At 35.1% G+C, this 17488-nt stretch overlaps 2 protein-coding genes across 7 annotated transcripts in view; one reads left to right on the forward strand and one right to left on the reverse strand.

Moving 5' to 3' along the window:
* Nucleotides 1-17488, forward strand: part of LOC131152380 (uncharacterized) — a 247202-nt gene that overhangs the window by 215580 nt on the left and 14134 nt on the right. The window lies entirely within an intron of this gene.
* The window catches only part of LOC131152377 (uncharacterized), a 43042-nt gene continuing 31552 nt past the window's right edge, over nt 5999-17488 (reverse strand). Inside the window, exons 2-3 of one of the 4 annotated variants that reach the window (XR_009135930.1) lie at nt 7129-7218; nt 5999-6963 (exon numbers count right to left, since the gene is read on the reverse strand). Coding sequence is in view for 3 of the 4 variants with exons in the window: in XM_058104225.1 (XP_057960208.1) it covers nt 6641-6801 (161 nt within the window). In the remaining variant the exon portion in view is untranslated. Of the gene's footprint in view, nt 7219-17488 lie in introns of all 4 variants that reach the window. The other 3 variants (XM_058104228.1, XM_058104225.1, XM_058104226.1) reach the window with 3 other exon arrangements.

Consider the following 17488-nt stretch of genomic DNA (forward strand, 5'->3'; position numbering starts at 1 on the left):
AAGTTGACTTGAAGATACTTCTTGAAAATTGAGAGTCAAAATTGTGGTTTTATGTAAATAGATTGAGAATTGTGGCCAAATTGTGTTTAGGCATTTTGGTGATATGTAGTTGCAGTTACTATATATAGTTGCAGTGACCATATGTACGAATCGAACAATTTGGTGACAAATTATTGGGCAAAGGAATGTCATTTATCATACTTTGGGCACAATTTCAAGCTTTTCCACACCTTTCTCAAGTGTGGAGGAAATGCTTGTAAAATCATCATTGATGGAAGACGCCCTATGAATATGGTTTCTACAAACAAGGTCACACGTATGCAACTTCATTTGGAACCTCACCCAGAGCCTTATGAAATATCTTTGATTGATAACACTACCTTACATGTTTATGAAGATGTTTGGTTACATCCCATTTAAATGGGTTCTTATTTTGATAATGTTTGGTATGATATCATTGGCCATGTGCTCCTTGGTTGTCTTGGGTTGGATGATTTGGGCGTGACTCAAGGACATATATCTTCCACTATAATGCAAAGAAAATCATTTTGAAATCTAGTTCTCAATCAACCAAGATGAAGAATCAGTCACAATTACTCAACTTGAAGACACAACAAGAAAGGAAATACATGTTTTTGAAGATATCCAAAATCTCTCAAACATTCCTATTGTTTAGTTTGTCATCCCCATGTTCATTGATGCTAATTCTCTATTAAAGTCTTCTATGGTGTTGCCAATGGAGCATGGTTTCTTGTATCACTCAAGCACTGGCTTTCAAAGATTACAAGTTTGCTTCTTACTTTTGATCCTCCAACATTATAAAATGGAGGCCGAATTTTTTCTAACTAGGGGATATTTGATGTAGGATAAGAAGGAAGACCTTGGGAAGATCCTTGTTGGAGAATAATTAAGAATTGGGTCAAAGGGTTTGTATTTATTTAGTAGTTTATTATGAGTTTAGTTAAAAATTGGTACAATATTATGTGTATTTTGAGGGCTTGTTTGTAATATTCGTATATTTTAGTGGTATGTTTGTAAAGTAATGTTGTTTTATGGGTATATGTGTAATTTCATGTGTTTAGAGGTTTTCTCATAAATAGTGTGTGAAAGCCATGTTGCAGACAGTAGTTGATGAATTTGAATTGAGTTGAATGTGTGATTCCCCCTTGTATCTCCTCTCTCCTCTCTTCCTTCTTCACATTTCCTTCCTTCTATCTCTCATGGCTCCAGATCCTTGATGCTGCCCCTGCATATCCTCTTTGTCAGTGAATGGTGAACATGCCTTTCTCTCATAAGAGTAGCAGAGGGCTAACCCTAATGCTCAAATGACAGGTTATTCTTGTTTTGCGATAACTCTTTAAGTATTCTCCCAATTTTCTGTTGAAAGGCTGGGAACTAGTTGTTGTGACCACACCTATGTAGGTAGAATGCCTTGTTCAAGACCAAGAGCTGCTCTCTGGCAGCAATGGCAGATTCTGTTGCCACAAATCTGTCCATGAGCATGCTTGAGCCCTTGCACGCTACCAGCAAGAGAAATGACTTGGGAGGCCCTGAGTTGTCTTTTGTGGACCTCTTTAATACTCAAGTTAGAAGAGGAAGCAAGAATGCATGGAGAAGTTGAGTTGCAACAAACAGATCTCATTTCTGTTTAAGTGGTGAGTTAGTATAGGCCCTACATGGGAGTTTATTGTGAGCACTTCCTAGGTTGATAGAACATCTGGTGCAACTTGCTTAATCAGTTGTATGAGAGCTTGTTGTGAACACTTTCTAAGCTGCTAGAATATCCAATGCAACTTGCTTAATTAGTTGTGGAGTTAGTTGCCTTCTGATTCCATCCAGTGCAACTTGCTTAATTAATTGTGGAGTTAGTTGCCTTCTGATTCCCTCATAATGTCCCTGTGATTTCTACAAACATCTAGTTATCTCTGTTCCAGGATCTTAGTGAGATTGGTGTGCCTTCTCAGAGGTGAATGGGCTTGGTTCACTAGGCGGGTCATGGCGTCCTTAAGTCAAGGTGGAGGCATGTATCAAGGCAAGTTGGTATTCCTGGCCTGAGCTTCCATGATGGCTGTTTGGATAGGAGGTGATTCCTGAGTCATTCTACACCAAGCTACACGTAGATCCTTAGGCAGGTTAGGTTAGAGATGGTTCTCTCATAAACCTTTTTTTTGGGCATGTTAAGCGAGAGCTGGGGTATGTGTGTGCTTTCATGGCTGGCTTTAGGTCCCCTAGATAGGTTAGATCAGAGCTATGATTTGCACAAGCCTTCACTGAGTTGCTCTAGGTTTATTTGGCTTGTTGGGGCAGAGATGGTCTTGCCTTGTACGTTGCTCCTTGCTGGGCGGCCATATGTCCCTTGCACTGGGTAGGTAGTACCTTTCCCCAACTATTTTTATTCTGAAAACACCATTAGGTCATGTTTTTGGTTATGCCCCAGAAAAATTGAGAAAGTCGTACTATATCATGCCATGAAATGTGGAAGTTTGTTTTTGTATGTGCATGTATGATTCATTGGCTAATTTTGATGTGATGAAAAATAAGCATTTAAGAATTAGCAAACTGTTTTCCAAGACAATAAATATTGTATCATATTGTGAATAAATATACCATAAGAAAAGATTCAATTAATTTTTTATGAATTATATTTTTGTTATTTTATTTGGACCTTCATTTTCTGTTGACAACTTGGAAAAGTTGTGTTTTCATTTTTGGATTACAAAGTCATGTTAAATTTTTATTCATGTTTCCAATCAGTTTATGTTTTCTTACAATGTTTCAATATGAGTTGGATTCTCTGACTTAGTTTTATGGTATGGAGAGATGATCTTTGCAATTGGGAAATTCAAATACATAGTATTTCTGTATGCATTCGAGCTTTGTTATGTAGTTTATAATTGGTAGTTCAAGTCATGGAAATGTATTTATGTTAAAAATAAAAAAGAAAAGAAAAAATAAAAATTAGAAAGAGATGATGATATGCATATATATCTCTATTTATATTTTGAATCAATTTATTCATGTTTAATCTTGCTCTTGCATGTGCAGGCTCTTCATTTGCTTGTCCAAGAATCAAGTGGTGGATATTTACAGGCCTGTCAATCTTTTGAAGCAACATCTATTCTTCACACTGTTTGGTGTTGGAGTACTGTTTCTTATGGTAGTCTTTAAGATTTGATATTTGGTTTCCATTTGATATGGCATGTTGGAAAATTTTTTGAAAATCTTACCCTTGTTCTTGCATCATTTTCTTTCCGTCTCAAGATTTAGAAAACATGGATTTTGGAAAAGAAAAGATTCTTTACTACTAAAATTCTGATGAGAAGCTCGCATCTTGGGACCTGAATTAAATTTGGCTCAACGCATGAACTTTGGATTTTAAGAAGTCATTTTTTATAAATTATTCAATCCTGTATAGTGGGACTTAGGGCCCTTTTGATGCTGTAGGCTTGACAAATCAATGTGTTCTACTTGATATGGTATACTGATTTCCCTAATTGGCTTGTGTTTTTTTGGGTTATGTTTAAACACTTTAAAAAGGCACTGTTTTTGACTTTTAACTTTTTAAGGTGCTTTTCATAAATGTGATTTTAGGCTTCCTGTTGGACTTCAGCTTCAGAGGTGTTTTGTTCATTTTTTTCCTTCGTCTGGGAGGACATCTTTTTCCTTGGTTACTGTACCTCTTCTTTTTAAAAACATTTATTTTCTATCTAAAAAATATTTAAATACTTTTTTTCTTTTTAGTTTGTTCGGCCAGCCAAAAAATCTTATAGTATAATAAGTTTCTATCCAATTAAAACAAGTCAATGGTTAATGCTATAAACAAGCTCTTTAAATTTCGATTTTGACTCAAATTTTGAAGCTCTATAAGTACGGAAATTTCAAGGGAAATTTCGATTTCAATTTGAAAAAAATAACGGAAATCAATAGTAAAGCATGAAATTCTTTGTGAAACTCTAGAAATGGTTAAAAAACATAATAATGTAAGTTTAATATATTTTAAGTTAAATACATCTATGCTGTGTATGAGGTGGAAATGTTGTAATATAGTATCTATATCAAACATATTTGTAAGATAATGCATAGTTTACATATTCAGCTAATACAAATGAAATTCATAAATTATTTAAGTATTATTTATTATAAAAATAATAATGATTTAGACATAAATGGTTAAATTAAATGCTGTATTATTGTTTTTTCATATAATTTCAAAAGCATTTGTAATAATATTTTGTTTCGATAAAAATAAATAAAATATATTAAGAGAGAAATTTCACTTCACTCTTAAATCTCTTATTTGAATTCCAAGGAAATTTCATTGTATAAATTTCGACAAGTTTCACAGAAATTTCGAGATTTCGATAAATTTTGAGATGATTCGTTGAGATTTCGATGGAAATTATGCAAGAGAGAAATCGACTACCATTTCGATTTCGAGGGTGATGGAAACCGGAAATTTCGATGGAATTCAATTTTGTGGAAATTTAAGACAATGGCTTTGAAAACCAAGCTTCTAGGTGTGAGTGTTGCGAACTACTTGGGCATGTCCTGTGGCTGACAATGGATCTCTCCGTCTTGTGCAAACTCTTTCCCAGCATTCAATTGCCATCTTGGGTGCCAAGCAAGCTTTGGATTCCAGCGATAGATTTGGTCGCTCTGTTCCTTCTCTCTTAATAAAATTTCCCTTTTGTAATTTTAATGGTCAATCTGTGGATCTTTGCTTGAAACATGCTAATGGAGCATCTAGTACCCATCAAAGCTGGGGAAATTTTGCTTGCTCTGAAGTGCAGTATATGTACTTAAATAGCAAATTATTAGTTTTATTATTTTTGTTGGTCTTGTTTTCTGGTCTTGGAAAGAGTGAACCTTTGATGCGTCAACGATGGCAGAGATAGATTCAGTGCAAAAACTCTAGTTAAAATGATTATGTATCCTGTGCATTCCTAGATGGTATTATCTTCCCTTGGCTCTTTCTGTGTTCCATATGTGCAATTCTCTCATAATGTGCTTTGTATTTTAGATTATGACTTAAGACATTTTTGTCAGCCATGTTGTTGTTGTCGTTTATTTATTTTTATTTGTTGCTTTCTGCCTCAAAAGATTTCAAGCCACATATGTAAAAACCCATTCTTTTTATCACTAGAAAAAGTTTCTGCAGTATTAATCATCCCTGTTTATCTGAAGTTTCAATAATTCCCATTGCTAAGCCTGAATCTTGTGCTTTTTGTTTCCAGCTGATGTTTGTTGTATGTGTTGGATCTTGTTTTAAATTGGTTTGAAAGGTTTCCATGAAGCTGAAGATTTTGGGTAAGGAATTCTTTAATTTGTTGGATTGGCAGCTTGGCAGGTTTTGACTGGCAAGGGTAGGGATCAAGCTCAGAGATGACATTATACGCATTTAAAAATAAAAATTTCTTAGTCACTTGTCATTTTTTCTTTTAAAAGAAAATTCCTATTGAGCAGAGCTTCCAATGGAGTTCCATTTTCCCCTTATGCCATCTTTTTCGATTCATTTATACTCTCTCTTGGTTTTGTTTGTATACACAAAGACTAGATGGTCACCGACTTTTAGACCATAGCACATTAGGATTATGTGAGCTGTTTGTCCCTTTGGTATGGAAATTATTTGGTATAATTTGTCTCTGACAGTGGAAGTCGTTTTTTCAGTGGCTCCAGATACATCCGCTTAACCACCGCTGGCGCATGGTCTCCTCAAGGATAAATGCCAACTTGGTAATTCTTATTATGAGGTTGCATCTTGCAAGTAAGTTAACTGCATGAGTTGGTGTGGTTCATGAAGTTGTGACGAATCCTTTTATTATTTTTGATTTTCTGTTTCTATTTTTTTTCTCCTTTTCTGTGAAATAAAAAATGCACGAAAGATTAAGAGGTAATTAAATCAAGAAATAAACATGGGGGCCTATTAGCTCAAATGGTCAGAGCGTTGTGCGTGAAGTAGCACAAAGGTAGCAGGTTCAAATCCTGCATAGGCTGTTGATTAATTACAAAGTGAGAAGATGTTCATATATCCCATAAAATGTGCAACAGTGTGAATGATAAGTTGATAACTAATTTTTTGGGTATGTCTCCCTTCTATCACTTGGAGACATGAAGTAAGTTCAAGCAATGCTTGAACTTTTTTGAAGTAACTGATTTGATTAATATATCTGCTACATTATCAGATATGTGAACTTTCTCCAACACAAGTTCACCAAAAGCAATCAATTCTCGAACCCTATGGAACCTCACATTAATGTGTTTGGTTTTAGCATGGTATACCTAATTCTTCGCCCAGTAAATGACACTTTAACTATCACAATGCAGCATCACACTATCTTACTGTAACTCTAGCTCTCTGACTAAACCAATAAGTCATAAGGCTTTCTTTGCAGCTTCAGAAACTATCGTATATTCCGCCTCAGTCGTGGACAATACAACTAGAAATTGTACCATGGATCTTCAACATACCAGTCCTCCTACAAGGGTAGACAAATCCCATTGTAAACCTTCTGTCATCTATATCTCCAGCATAATTTGCATTAACAAACCCTATAACTGAAGGACAACCCCATTGCCTTCCGAACATGATGCCATATCCTGATGTACCCTACAAGTATCTGAGTATCCATTTTATAGCTTCTTAATATTGCCTTCCTGGATTAGAGAGGAACTTGCTCATCATGCTTACCCCATGTGCCAAATCAGCTATCGTACATACCATGACATATATTAAACTCCTCACAACACTAGCATAAGGGACCTTTGACATGTCCCGAATTTCCTCATTCGAACTTCGGCAATCTGCAGTAGACAATTTGAAATGATTTGCTAGATGTGTACACACTGGTCTTGTATCAGTCATATTAAACCTTTTAAACACCTTCTGCACATAACCGCCTTGAGATAGCCATAATCATTTTGCAGTCTTGCCTTGGCGAATCTCCATCCCAAGTATTTTTTTGACTGATTCAAGATCCTTCATGTCAAATTCCTTAAACAGGTTCTTTAACTGATTTACCTCAGTTAAATCCTTTTGTAGCTATCAACATGTCATTGACGTATAATAACAAGAAAATAAGATAACCATGCTCAAGTTTATTTATATAAATGCAACAATCACACTCGCACCGTTTGTAGCCAATCTTCATCATGTACGAATCAAATCGTTTATACTATTGTCTTGGAGATTGTTTCAGCCCATAAAGAGATTTCTTTAACCTGCAAAAAAATTTTATTTCCCTGATTTAATGAATCCTTCCGGTTGTACCATGTAAATTTGTTCCTCCAAGACACCATGAATAAAAATATTTCTTTCCCCTTCTCTTAGGGTTGTATTTTCCACCTTACTAAAGTACAATTGTTTTAGAAGCATGCTCAAACTTAACTCGATTAAAAAATCTTAAGTTCAGGGGTTAGACTTGAATTTGATCAATATTGTGATAATTGAGCTCAATTCAGATTCAACTTTTAATAACTTGAACAATTTGAATATAAAATTTTATTAGTATTTGTACCGCCTAGAAAGTGAATTCTCCTTGAACTGATTTTTAATTTGTCTAAAATATCTCTACAACTGTCAATAATATTCAAAACACCACTATAGCAACTCATAACCACCTAAAATTTTTCAAAATACCCCTATAGTCATCTGCAATTACCCGAAATCGTAACCATCCATAATTACCCAAAACACCACAAAGCCATGGTGTACGCATGAAATGCATGTCCTTGACTAGTATTTAGAAAATATATATGGAATATATAATACTAACAATAAAATAAAATGAAAGTTGGATTAAATTCAACTCAATTCAATTGCTTGCAAGTACTATTGTACAATTAAACTTTTAAATTCGTCAAGTTATTTGAATAGTTAGAATTCAACTTGAAGTTTAACACAATTAGATGCATGTGGCTGCCCTTACCACAACCATCCTAATAATTAAGATTGACCATAAAAATTTAATAACAAATTTATCACATCACAATAGAAATAGTCAAGCAGTACGATTGTCAATTAAATATTTGATGAACATATACTAGTTGAATAGTAACATAACATCCCACGAGAATAGGTCAAATTATTCAATATTTTGATACATAACTTACTCAAGAAAAAAAAAATAGTTATGTTAAAATTAATTATCTACTATAGTGACAAGGCATTTTCTTTTTAATATCCTAAACCACATATAACATTGTGTGAAAAGCATATCAATTACAGTTTGAATTGTATTATTTGAGTTGATTTAATTAGGACTTTTAACAAATTGGCTGACTTATTCAGCTGAAACTAACTAACTTGATTTACTCATGCCCACTCAATCTCCAATGTTGATCTCAAAATTTAATGGTCATAGGCCAAATATTGTTATAAGTGTTTGTACAAAAATATGTCATATAACTAGTATATATAATTTCCAGTATAGGCTTTATTTGAGATGAACTATGTTTATCAACTCGATGTGTAGTGTGGCGACGTCCCGGAGTGCGGGTGCCTCGGGGTGGCGAAATAAAAATTATTTTATATTTTCAGGAAAAAATAGGAATATTGGAGTCGCCACTAACCTTTTAGTGTGGTTATACACTTAATTACTATCCAATTAAGGGTAGAATTGGTCTGCATTACCAAAATTAGGATCAGGAGTTCGGTTACGCGAGGGGAAGGTACGAGCACCCCCTACATGCCTATTCTTACGAATGGTGCCTAATTAATTATGAAATTATCTCAAAGTAAATTTTAAAAGTCTTTAAAATTACTCCTTTTGTGAATTTACAAAATATACAAGTAAAGAAATTAATCACAAAAATATACATGATATATATTCCCTCAAAACTAAAGGTACGTGAAGCCCAAAAGCTCGCATCCCTTTTTGAAATCATAGGGATGAAAATTGAGAAAATATTTTTCAAAATACTCACAAATTTTGAAAATCCTATAGGATTTTTTTAAGTATGAAAATATTAGTTTGAGAGGTTTTTGGAACTCAAATGGTGTCAAAAAATGATTTACAACTATCAAAATATTTTTCTTGATTTTTTTTTTCTATTTTTTTTGTATTTTTTTTCCATATTTTGCTATAATTTGAAATAAAAAAAAGATAATTAAAGAAAACAGTGAAAGTCAAGTCAAAAATATTTTTAGAATTTTCTCCTAATTTTCTATTTTTTATGATTTTTCTGTATTTTATCAAAATTTCAAATAGCTAATAGAGAAAATAATATAATACTAATACTATATATCATAACACGTAAATGTTATATATCATAACAGTCAAAATCTCAATGATAAAGCTTAAGTATTAACAATCCATCCAGCCCTAATAATATACCCTAGTAATTAAACCCAAGAAATTATATACAATAAACATGTAAGGAAAAGGAAAGAAATTATGGAAATAATTCTAGTCATGAATCTAATAGGAAATATACAAGCTCTAGAGAAATCAATGTGCCACAAGATGGGAATCCTAAAAATTAATATGGAAATAAATTTAATTCTATGTAGCAATATTCAATAATATAGAAGATTAAAAATTAATATACATCATATGAAAACCCTTAAGATCACCACAGCATGATATGGAATCCTTAAAATTAGTACACAAGTTATATATAAGTAATTGAATCCTAAATATAGAAATCGATTGACATCCTCAACATACTTAAATAACTTAGCATTAGCTTTTGAGTGTTGCATGTGTGTAAGAGTCATTTTTAGAGCGTGAAGTGTATTTGATTTTTAATTGCAAACACATCTCAAATATCTAGGTGAGTTATTCACATATTTTTGAGGAAAAGGGGGGGGGGTCAAAGGATTATTTTTATTTTCGATAGTAATCTTGTTGTCGCTTTATTCAAGCCCATATCATTTGCCCTGAATACCAAAACTTAATTAATGTCTTTTGCAAACCACGCATGTACACTATTTTGAGATATCCTATTGATTGATTATTACTTGTGATTTGCTCTTGACATATTTGTGTGAACACGCTTGATGAATATCTGGGAATACAAAGATTACTTGTGATATTCTTCAAAAGCACTCATTACACTGGATAGCAAATGCATTTGCGAGTTGAAATATTAGACTACATTGAGCATTACATATTAAACTATCTTGTGGATATATGTATCGTGCATTGGGTACATATCTGATTTACACGAAAGAACAATCACTTGTACCATTGATTGATTTGAGCAAATATTTGTTGTATTTCAGCTTGGAACACAGTGTGGGCATGTACGCGGGAGACTATATAGCCCTGATGAAAATAGTTCCCGAGCTTGGCTTAGACCCAGGAGGAAAGTTAGTGCGTCATAATGTAAGGCGTGTTGGTTTAGGTCAACCCCCTTAATTGACCTAATGAATAGGTTTGATGCAGCCCCGGTGTGTTAATTGACCTTGTTGTAATCGGTGCTGTTCCACCCTTAAGTGAGCCATTAGTGGAATCTCTGACTTGCAAGATAGCGGCGGGATATAGCCATAGTTGGGGCCAAATTCGATAACATTATGGGTGTTGATTATATTTCCGCACACGTTAAAATATTCTATGCCACGTATATGTTGCGCGCGACGTGGTGGGAATGATGCGCATAATTTAAATTTCACATGATTATATTTCTCGCGAAGATTAGAGATTGCTTAGAAAGACAATAGGTTGAAATCCTGCACACATCTAGTCTTACCTAGGAGAAAGTGTGAATGTGGAAAATTTCAATTCACCCCACCCCTCTTGGGATACACCAATTCTAACAATTAGTATCAGAGTCTCGTAGCTTTGACTTAAACATTTTTGCTACAAAGATCAAGATGGCTCTTGTTGTTTGGTGTATCCCCGGCGGAGAGGACAGTCAAACTCCCAGGCCCTCCATGTTTGTGGTGTCGATTTCACCACTTGGAAAATTGATAAGTGTATTTTTAAATCTATAAATGGAGAGGCTAGTAGGTGATTGTCAAAGGAATTGTTTATATGCCAGTACGTAGTAGAAAAGATATAATTGCCTGCATGCAAATTAATTGCCATGAATGGTGATAATCTTATTTTTGATCTCTAATATTCGACTTGAGTTTATTGGCATGTCAAACTACAAAGGATATTGGGATGAAACTTGTGATAAAAGAAAACATGGAGGACCCAAGAGAAAGGAGATCACTCCTCCAACTGCTCCGAGTTCAAAAAGACAGAAGAAGGTAAATCATAAGCATACAACACTTTAGGTCAAGGAGTTATATGATGTCACTCTAGCTCTCTTTGAGACTCCTATGTTGTGAATGAGGTTCTAAACATATACTATATCTAATAATAAAAGTTTGAGGATCATGTGTTGACTGTTGGTGTTGCTACTGTTGCTGAATCATCTGTGAATATTGTGATTAATCCTTGTATTGATGCACCATGATGATTCTTGTGAAAAATTGCAATATATTGTATATAAATCACGGTATTTCCTGTTTGTTAAAAATATTGTTGTTAGGGCGTGGGACAATGATTCATGCGAAAAATATTTGTGTTTAATTCTTTGATGATCAGTGTGAATTGATAAATGAAATCTTGGCCTTCGTGTTGAAAAACTAGAAAAGCTTTATTGGAAAATGACATAAGTTTCTACTTAGGGTGAACAAGAAGAAGGTATCTTTCAAATTGAAAATGAGAGGATGCTCAAACAATCGAAAAATTGAAGGAATACATGCTATCTTGAAAAGAAAAGCTTAAGATTTAAGAAGGTTTGAAAAATATTTTGCTTCGAAAGAAAATGCGAATTATTATGAAATGTTTTCAAATCATAAGAAGTAGAGTTCAAATAAACCTTAGTTTTAAAAAGAAAAAAATTTTCAAGCAGGTTTTTTACCCTTTTAAATCCAATAGATATTTTATGCCTATTGGCCAAAAAATAAGAGTTATGCAAGCTTTCACATAGTTATGAACACCTACTTACACTGTTAAAGAAAATGGCACATTTGTCAGCATGTCCATCTCGTTGTGCGGAGGGCCTGGATAAGAAAAATGAAGTGGATTTATCGATGATAGTGAAATCGAGGATCTAAGGAAGATAGATAGATGTATAAATCTTTCCTTGAGCTCCAAGGTTAGTGGGAGAGTGATGACTATAGGCTCGGAAGGGGTTGTTGGGGCTTAAAATGAAATTCTTAGTATTATGTATTCAAATACCGTTGGCCATACTAATAATCGGAAGATAGAGAGCCCAATTTAAAAAGTGAATAACATCCACTTCCACATGGACTAAGCATCTCGCTTGGTATAAATTCTTAAGCTTAAGCCCTGCCTAAATATAGTATCCTAAGTTAAGCGTATTTTTCCATTGCACAAGTTTGTCTAGGAGTTATCGTGTTAGATATCATTCTTCCCTTAATGATCATGAACATTAAAGGCCTCAATCTAAAAGCAGTATCACACTAGGCTAAACAATGTTAATCTAAATGATAACATATACATTGAGGTTCTCATAGCTATAACCAAATTTAAAGGTATCCACTATAGGGATAGGTCTAACTGGGGGCTAAATTTGCACAAACCTTTTATTTTGGTTTAAGCGCTCCATGGGAAAATACTCACCAAAACCATGATCCCCCCAATATTTAGTGAAGCTTCACTCATTCCTTTGGTAAATATCCTGACATCCCAGTCTCATATCTGAAGGATACTCATTCAACCAACCCAAGAGCATTGTCAAGAAAAGTCACAACTCCTTAGTGCTCTGCGCCAACATAGTTCGGACTCAAAGGAAAAAGTGCAGGTCAAAAGTGGATTATTCTTAACTACAGTCTTCTAAGTTTAGAGGTTATAGGAATTGAAGACTGGAGGGAAGTTATATACACGTAATATGTTAAATCTTGGTATACGTGCCTCCGTTGTGTAATATCTCATCACCAAGTATCCTAAGAATCATTTTATGTGAAAATACATGTAATATAGCAAATGTGAACCTAGGGAGGTTTTGGATCAAAAGAAAGCCAAATCGGAGAAAATTCACGGGCTCGGTCGACCGAGCATGTACTAAGTAAAAGCTACCGATCGACCGAAACAGCCCTTGACTTGACATTTACAATCGACTGAACTTTAAGTGAACCTATACAACCCGATCAACCGAACCTAGTTGGTTTTCCCTTGGTTAACCGAAATAGGCACAGTACTCCATCTTGTTCGACATCCATCTCAATTCAAATTCTACTATAGCGAAACTCGAACAGTGTCGGTTGTGAAGAAACCGAACCGCTCGTCGACCTATATGCTCACGGTCGACAAACTGCCATTAGATTGATATCCTTGCTATGTCAAAGCTATTTGCACAAAAAATTATGAGAGCTCTTCACCATTCCTTTAAAAATCACCAAGAGACCCTAGACCAGTGCTTTTCCTTCATCATCTGCACTTATGGAGCATGTTGAAGCCCACAGATTTAGCACACGCTGAGATGAATATTATTATCAGAAAACAATCCCGGTCAAATACATACAAGAGTTCTCCTAAGGAATCAATATGGGTAGATATTAGATTTAGAATTCATGCAGTCAGTATTTTGGGAATGATAATGGATATGTTTGATATCAAGTGGAAAAACTTTCACTCCTTATTGGCTGGGGGGTCACCCACCAAACGTACGTTAGATTATTTACGCAAAATTTGGGTAATGATGAATATGGTATTTCTAGAGTATTAAGGACTAATGTTCGTTTCGATGCCACAATATCTTTTAGATGTCCTTGTTATAGATCATGGAGATTTTTGCGTGCTCAAGATGTAGTAAATTCCGAGATTCACGAACAGGTATGACAGTGGCCACATTGCAAACTTGACCTTATCTTGATCAGGCAATGCTAGCCAAAACATCCACCATAGTATAGGAAGGGTACGGTTAGAGGCCAGAGTAGGCACCATTGACACATTTAATGTCCTGCCAAGGCAGGTTCTAAGTGTATGTATCCTTCCTAGATGTTTATTTTTGGTGGTGTTATTGCTTTAAAGAAGCTAGATTTTCCCAGTTAATGATTCGATGTGATGATGGCCAAAAACAATTAGGCCACAGAATTATCATGCCATACGTGCGCAGCGGCGCGCCGGGGGGGGGGTGGGGTAGGTAGGTTCCTAAACAAACCTGTTTCGATCCATAGGTTTAACGCTCAATGTGGTTTACTGAAAGAGAAGGACGAACTATGATATATTTCTCTAGGTGCACCTTGAGATATGGGGTATGAGCTAGTTGGCACTTCGGTACCTTTAGGGGGTGTAGTAGCATAAGAACAGGCCCAGCAGAAGCCCACCACATCCAATATGCACCAGTCAAATGTGATCTAAGGGCTGTCATCCAATAGTTTATTTGATTCATTTGGACAGTTTGAGAATCAATTCAGTCATACCTTGAGATTTGGCATCGTTATCCATGCCCTTGTGATGAATTCTGGCAGCTCTCAATCTCTACAGCTAGTCGATTCATAGATTTAGAGAGGGGGTGGACCATTGACGTCAGCTTCCGTTGAGCTAAACGAGTAGTCAGGAGATTTGCAGGACGGAAAAAGAGAATAGATGACCATGGATTTTGATTTCGGTGATTGGTGATGGTGGTGATTGATGGAGGGGAGTTCAAAATTATGGAGAGAGCCTACAGATCAAGAATGTGCGGCTTGTCCATTTTATTTTAATCATCTAGTCTGTACTATATAAAACAGCTTTTTATTTTGTTTTTGTAGTTATCTAACGATCACTTCCACCACCACAAATGTAGATACTAGATATCGGGAATTGTGCTGGTGATTAGGAGACTTCTCCTTCTACCCTTCTCTTTGCTTCCCGTTTCTTTTTCTTCTTCTCTTCCTCCCCATTAGGCGATGCAAGTACTTGCGTGGCTTCCTGTCGGGAAACCCCTTGTTCGCGCGGAGTTTTGGTCGGCGCTCTGTCTTCTTGTATCAGGGGTGAGCAGATTAATAGGGACTAGTCCGACTAGCTGTAGCGGCGAAAATGAGGGCAACTACGATTCGGGGTTGTGTCTTAGATTGCAGAGTACTTTGGAATTTGCATTGTTTATGGCAAATCAATTATGTGGAATTACATGTTGTAGAGAAAGCCTCCACATGACGGAATGCCAGTTGATGAGAATGCCTACTCGTAGATTCTAGGTTCTCATGCCTTATAGAGTATTGCTGTTTGAGAATCCTTTTTATATAGGTAAAAATTTTAGGAAAGTCCCTCTTCTACCAGCCGACAGTGATTGGCCAATTTTCTGAAAATGGTTGACATTTGCCCCAAAAATGATTGAAACGATTTTCTATGCATATGAAATTAATCTTGAAGTCTAAATATTTTATGCTTGACTTATTTAGGCATGAAATTTTTTTAAATTCATGGATCGGGGTTGGTTGTGCGTAGATATTTAAAAGTATTTACAATATTGCAGGTTTTTTTATTGGGAATTGACTTTTTACATCTTCAGAAAAACACTGGGCCAATTTTTTAAAACCTTTGCAAGAATAGGCATAATAACTTCTAAATCATTCTCTAAATACTGTAAATTACTTAAACTTGAGTTATGTTTCTAAAATAATAGTTTGAAGTTACTCAACGATGACCTATAAGAGGGAAAATGCATATGTTAGGGGGAGTCATTAGCATTGGAAATCATTAGGATCATGAGAAACTAATATATATCTTCATGTATCTTTGTAATACCTGTGATTTGGCTACATTTCTCTCATTAATACTAGACGAGCGCAACACATGCTCGCTAAGTATATGAACTTATATATATCTATAGCATGTCATATTGACTGTGATGAATATTGCATTATCAATATGATGCAAAAATTCTGATCCACTTCATGTGATATTGAAAATTGTCTTTATAATTGATTGTTCGACCACATACTGAATTGTTGAGTAGTTGTGGAGTAACTGTTTAGGATATATAAATCAAACAGGTACATTTTATACAAGATTATTTTAGAAAGTCTGATTACAACGGTACTTTGCCGAAATTTTTAAATTTAAAATCTTCCAAAATTTAAAAGTATTTAAAGTGTAACACTACCATTGACTAAAGGTAAACCTCATTTATGACCATGTTTTGCTGTTGCCAAACAAGGGGAGATGGGAAAGGGGCAAAATAATGGTAAAAGGATCCTAGTAAAATTAATTGGATGCCTATTGATAGGGAAGAGCCCCGAGTTCGGCTTAACCTTTATATTTTTGCTTCTATATTTGTCATCATTAAAAAGGTGTGAATGTTTTGAGAAGTGTTGACCTAACAGGCACACCCTTTTTTTTCGGTTTTGTTAGACAATACTCATTGTATATAATGGGTTGTGTTGAGCAGATGTGCAGGAATCGGAAAATTGTCAAGATCAAGATCTTCATAAGCAAGTGAAGTTTTTTGAAGGACAACTGATAGTCCAGTCCAATTTATATGGTAATATATATAGATCTATTTATATATGTATCTTATATTTCCAATTGCCGAAATTGATGTGTTTTTAATATTTTTGTAAATTAGGCGTTTTTTGTGTTATTGTAATCATCACACACCCATGTGCATGGTCTAATAGTAATGCTCAGAACTAAAACGAAACTAAACTTGGACCTAAAGAGACCCTAAGACACTAGCCTTGACTTAGTTGTGATAGACCACTTAATTACGGTAAATGTGTTTTTTTTTTTTTTGTGTTGATTTTATATACCGAAATGCAAGTTTTGCACTTTTGGCTCGACCGACCTATAAAGGTTATTTATTTTGCCTCGGTCAACAAATAAGGTCGGGTCAACCAGTTAACACAGTTGGTCGACCGAGCCATGAAGTCATTTGAAAATGGGGTTGATTGAAACCTACTGTAGTCAATGTTGAACCTCCTAGTCGACCGAGACCTTTTGACTAACCCAAACCTGGTCGACAAAGTTTCCCATGTGTGGGAACCAAACGTTATGTCGATCGACCAGGTAGCTCATTTGCACCTTGGTCGACTGAACCACACCATTTTTGGAAAATCGCTTTTCTGGTCGAACGACCCTGAAGGTCAACAATTGGCCCGGGTCAATGAGCCATATTGAACATCGTCGACGAAAGTAGTATGGTCAATGGTGCTCTGGGGTTGCTTGTCATTTACAGGGTTAATTTATTTTTATTAGGGTTAAAATATTTTCATTATTTAAAACATCATTAATCTTTGATAATTATCTTGGCTATGTCCCCAACGGGATATTTCATGGGTGTATATTAAAAACCCTTTATTTGGGAAAATTAGGAAAAAGAGTTAGCAAAGTGATAACAAATCTTCTATCATCTCAAAAATCACCAAACTATTTATATGTAGATTTATCCCAACACTCAGACTACTTTTTCAAGTGGCTTTTCTTAAACCTTAGAAGTTAGGTGAGGGTTCATATTAAGGTTTCTCTACATCATACTGTGTGATGGAATCAATTTTTACAAAAGATAAACCAAAGTGCTATTAGGGGGCTTTGCTATAAAAACTAGCCTA

This window comes from Malania oleifera, chromosome 3 (assembly GCF_029873635.1).
Source record: "Malania oleifera isolate guangnan ecotype guangnan chromosome 3, ASM2987363v1, whole genome shotgun sequence".
Lineage (NCBI taxonomy): Eukaryota > Viridiplantae > Streptophyta > Magnoliopsida > Santalales > Ximeniaceae > Malania > Malania oleifera.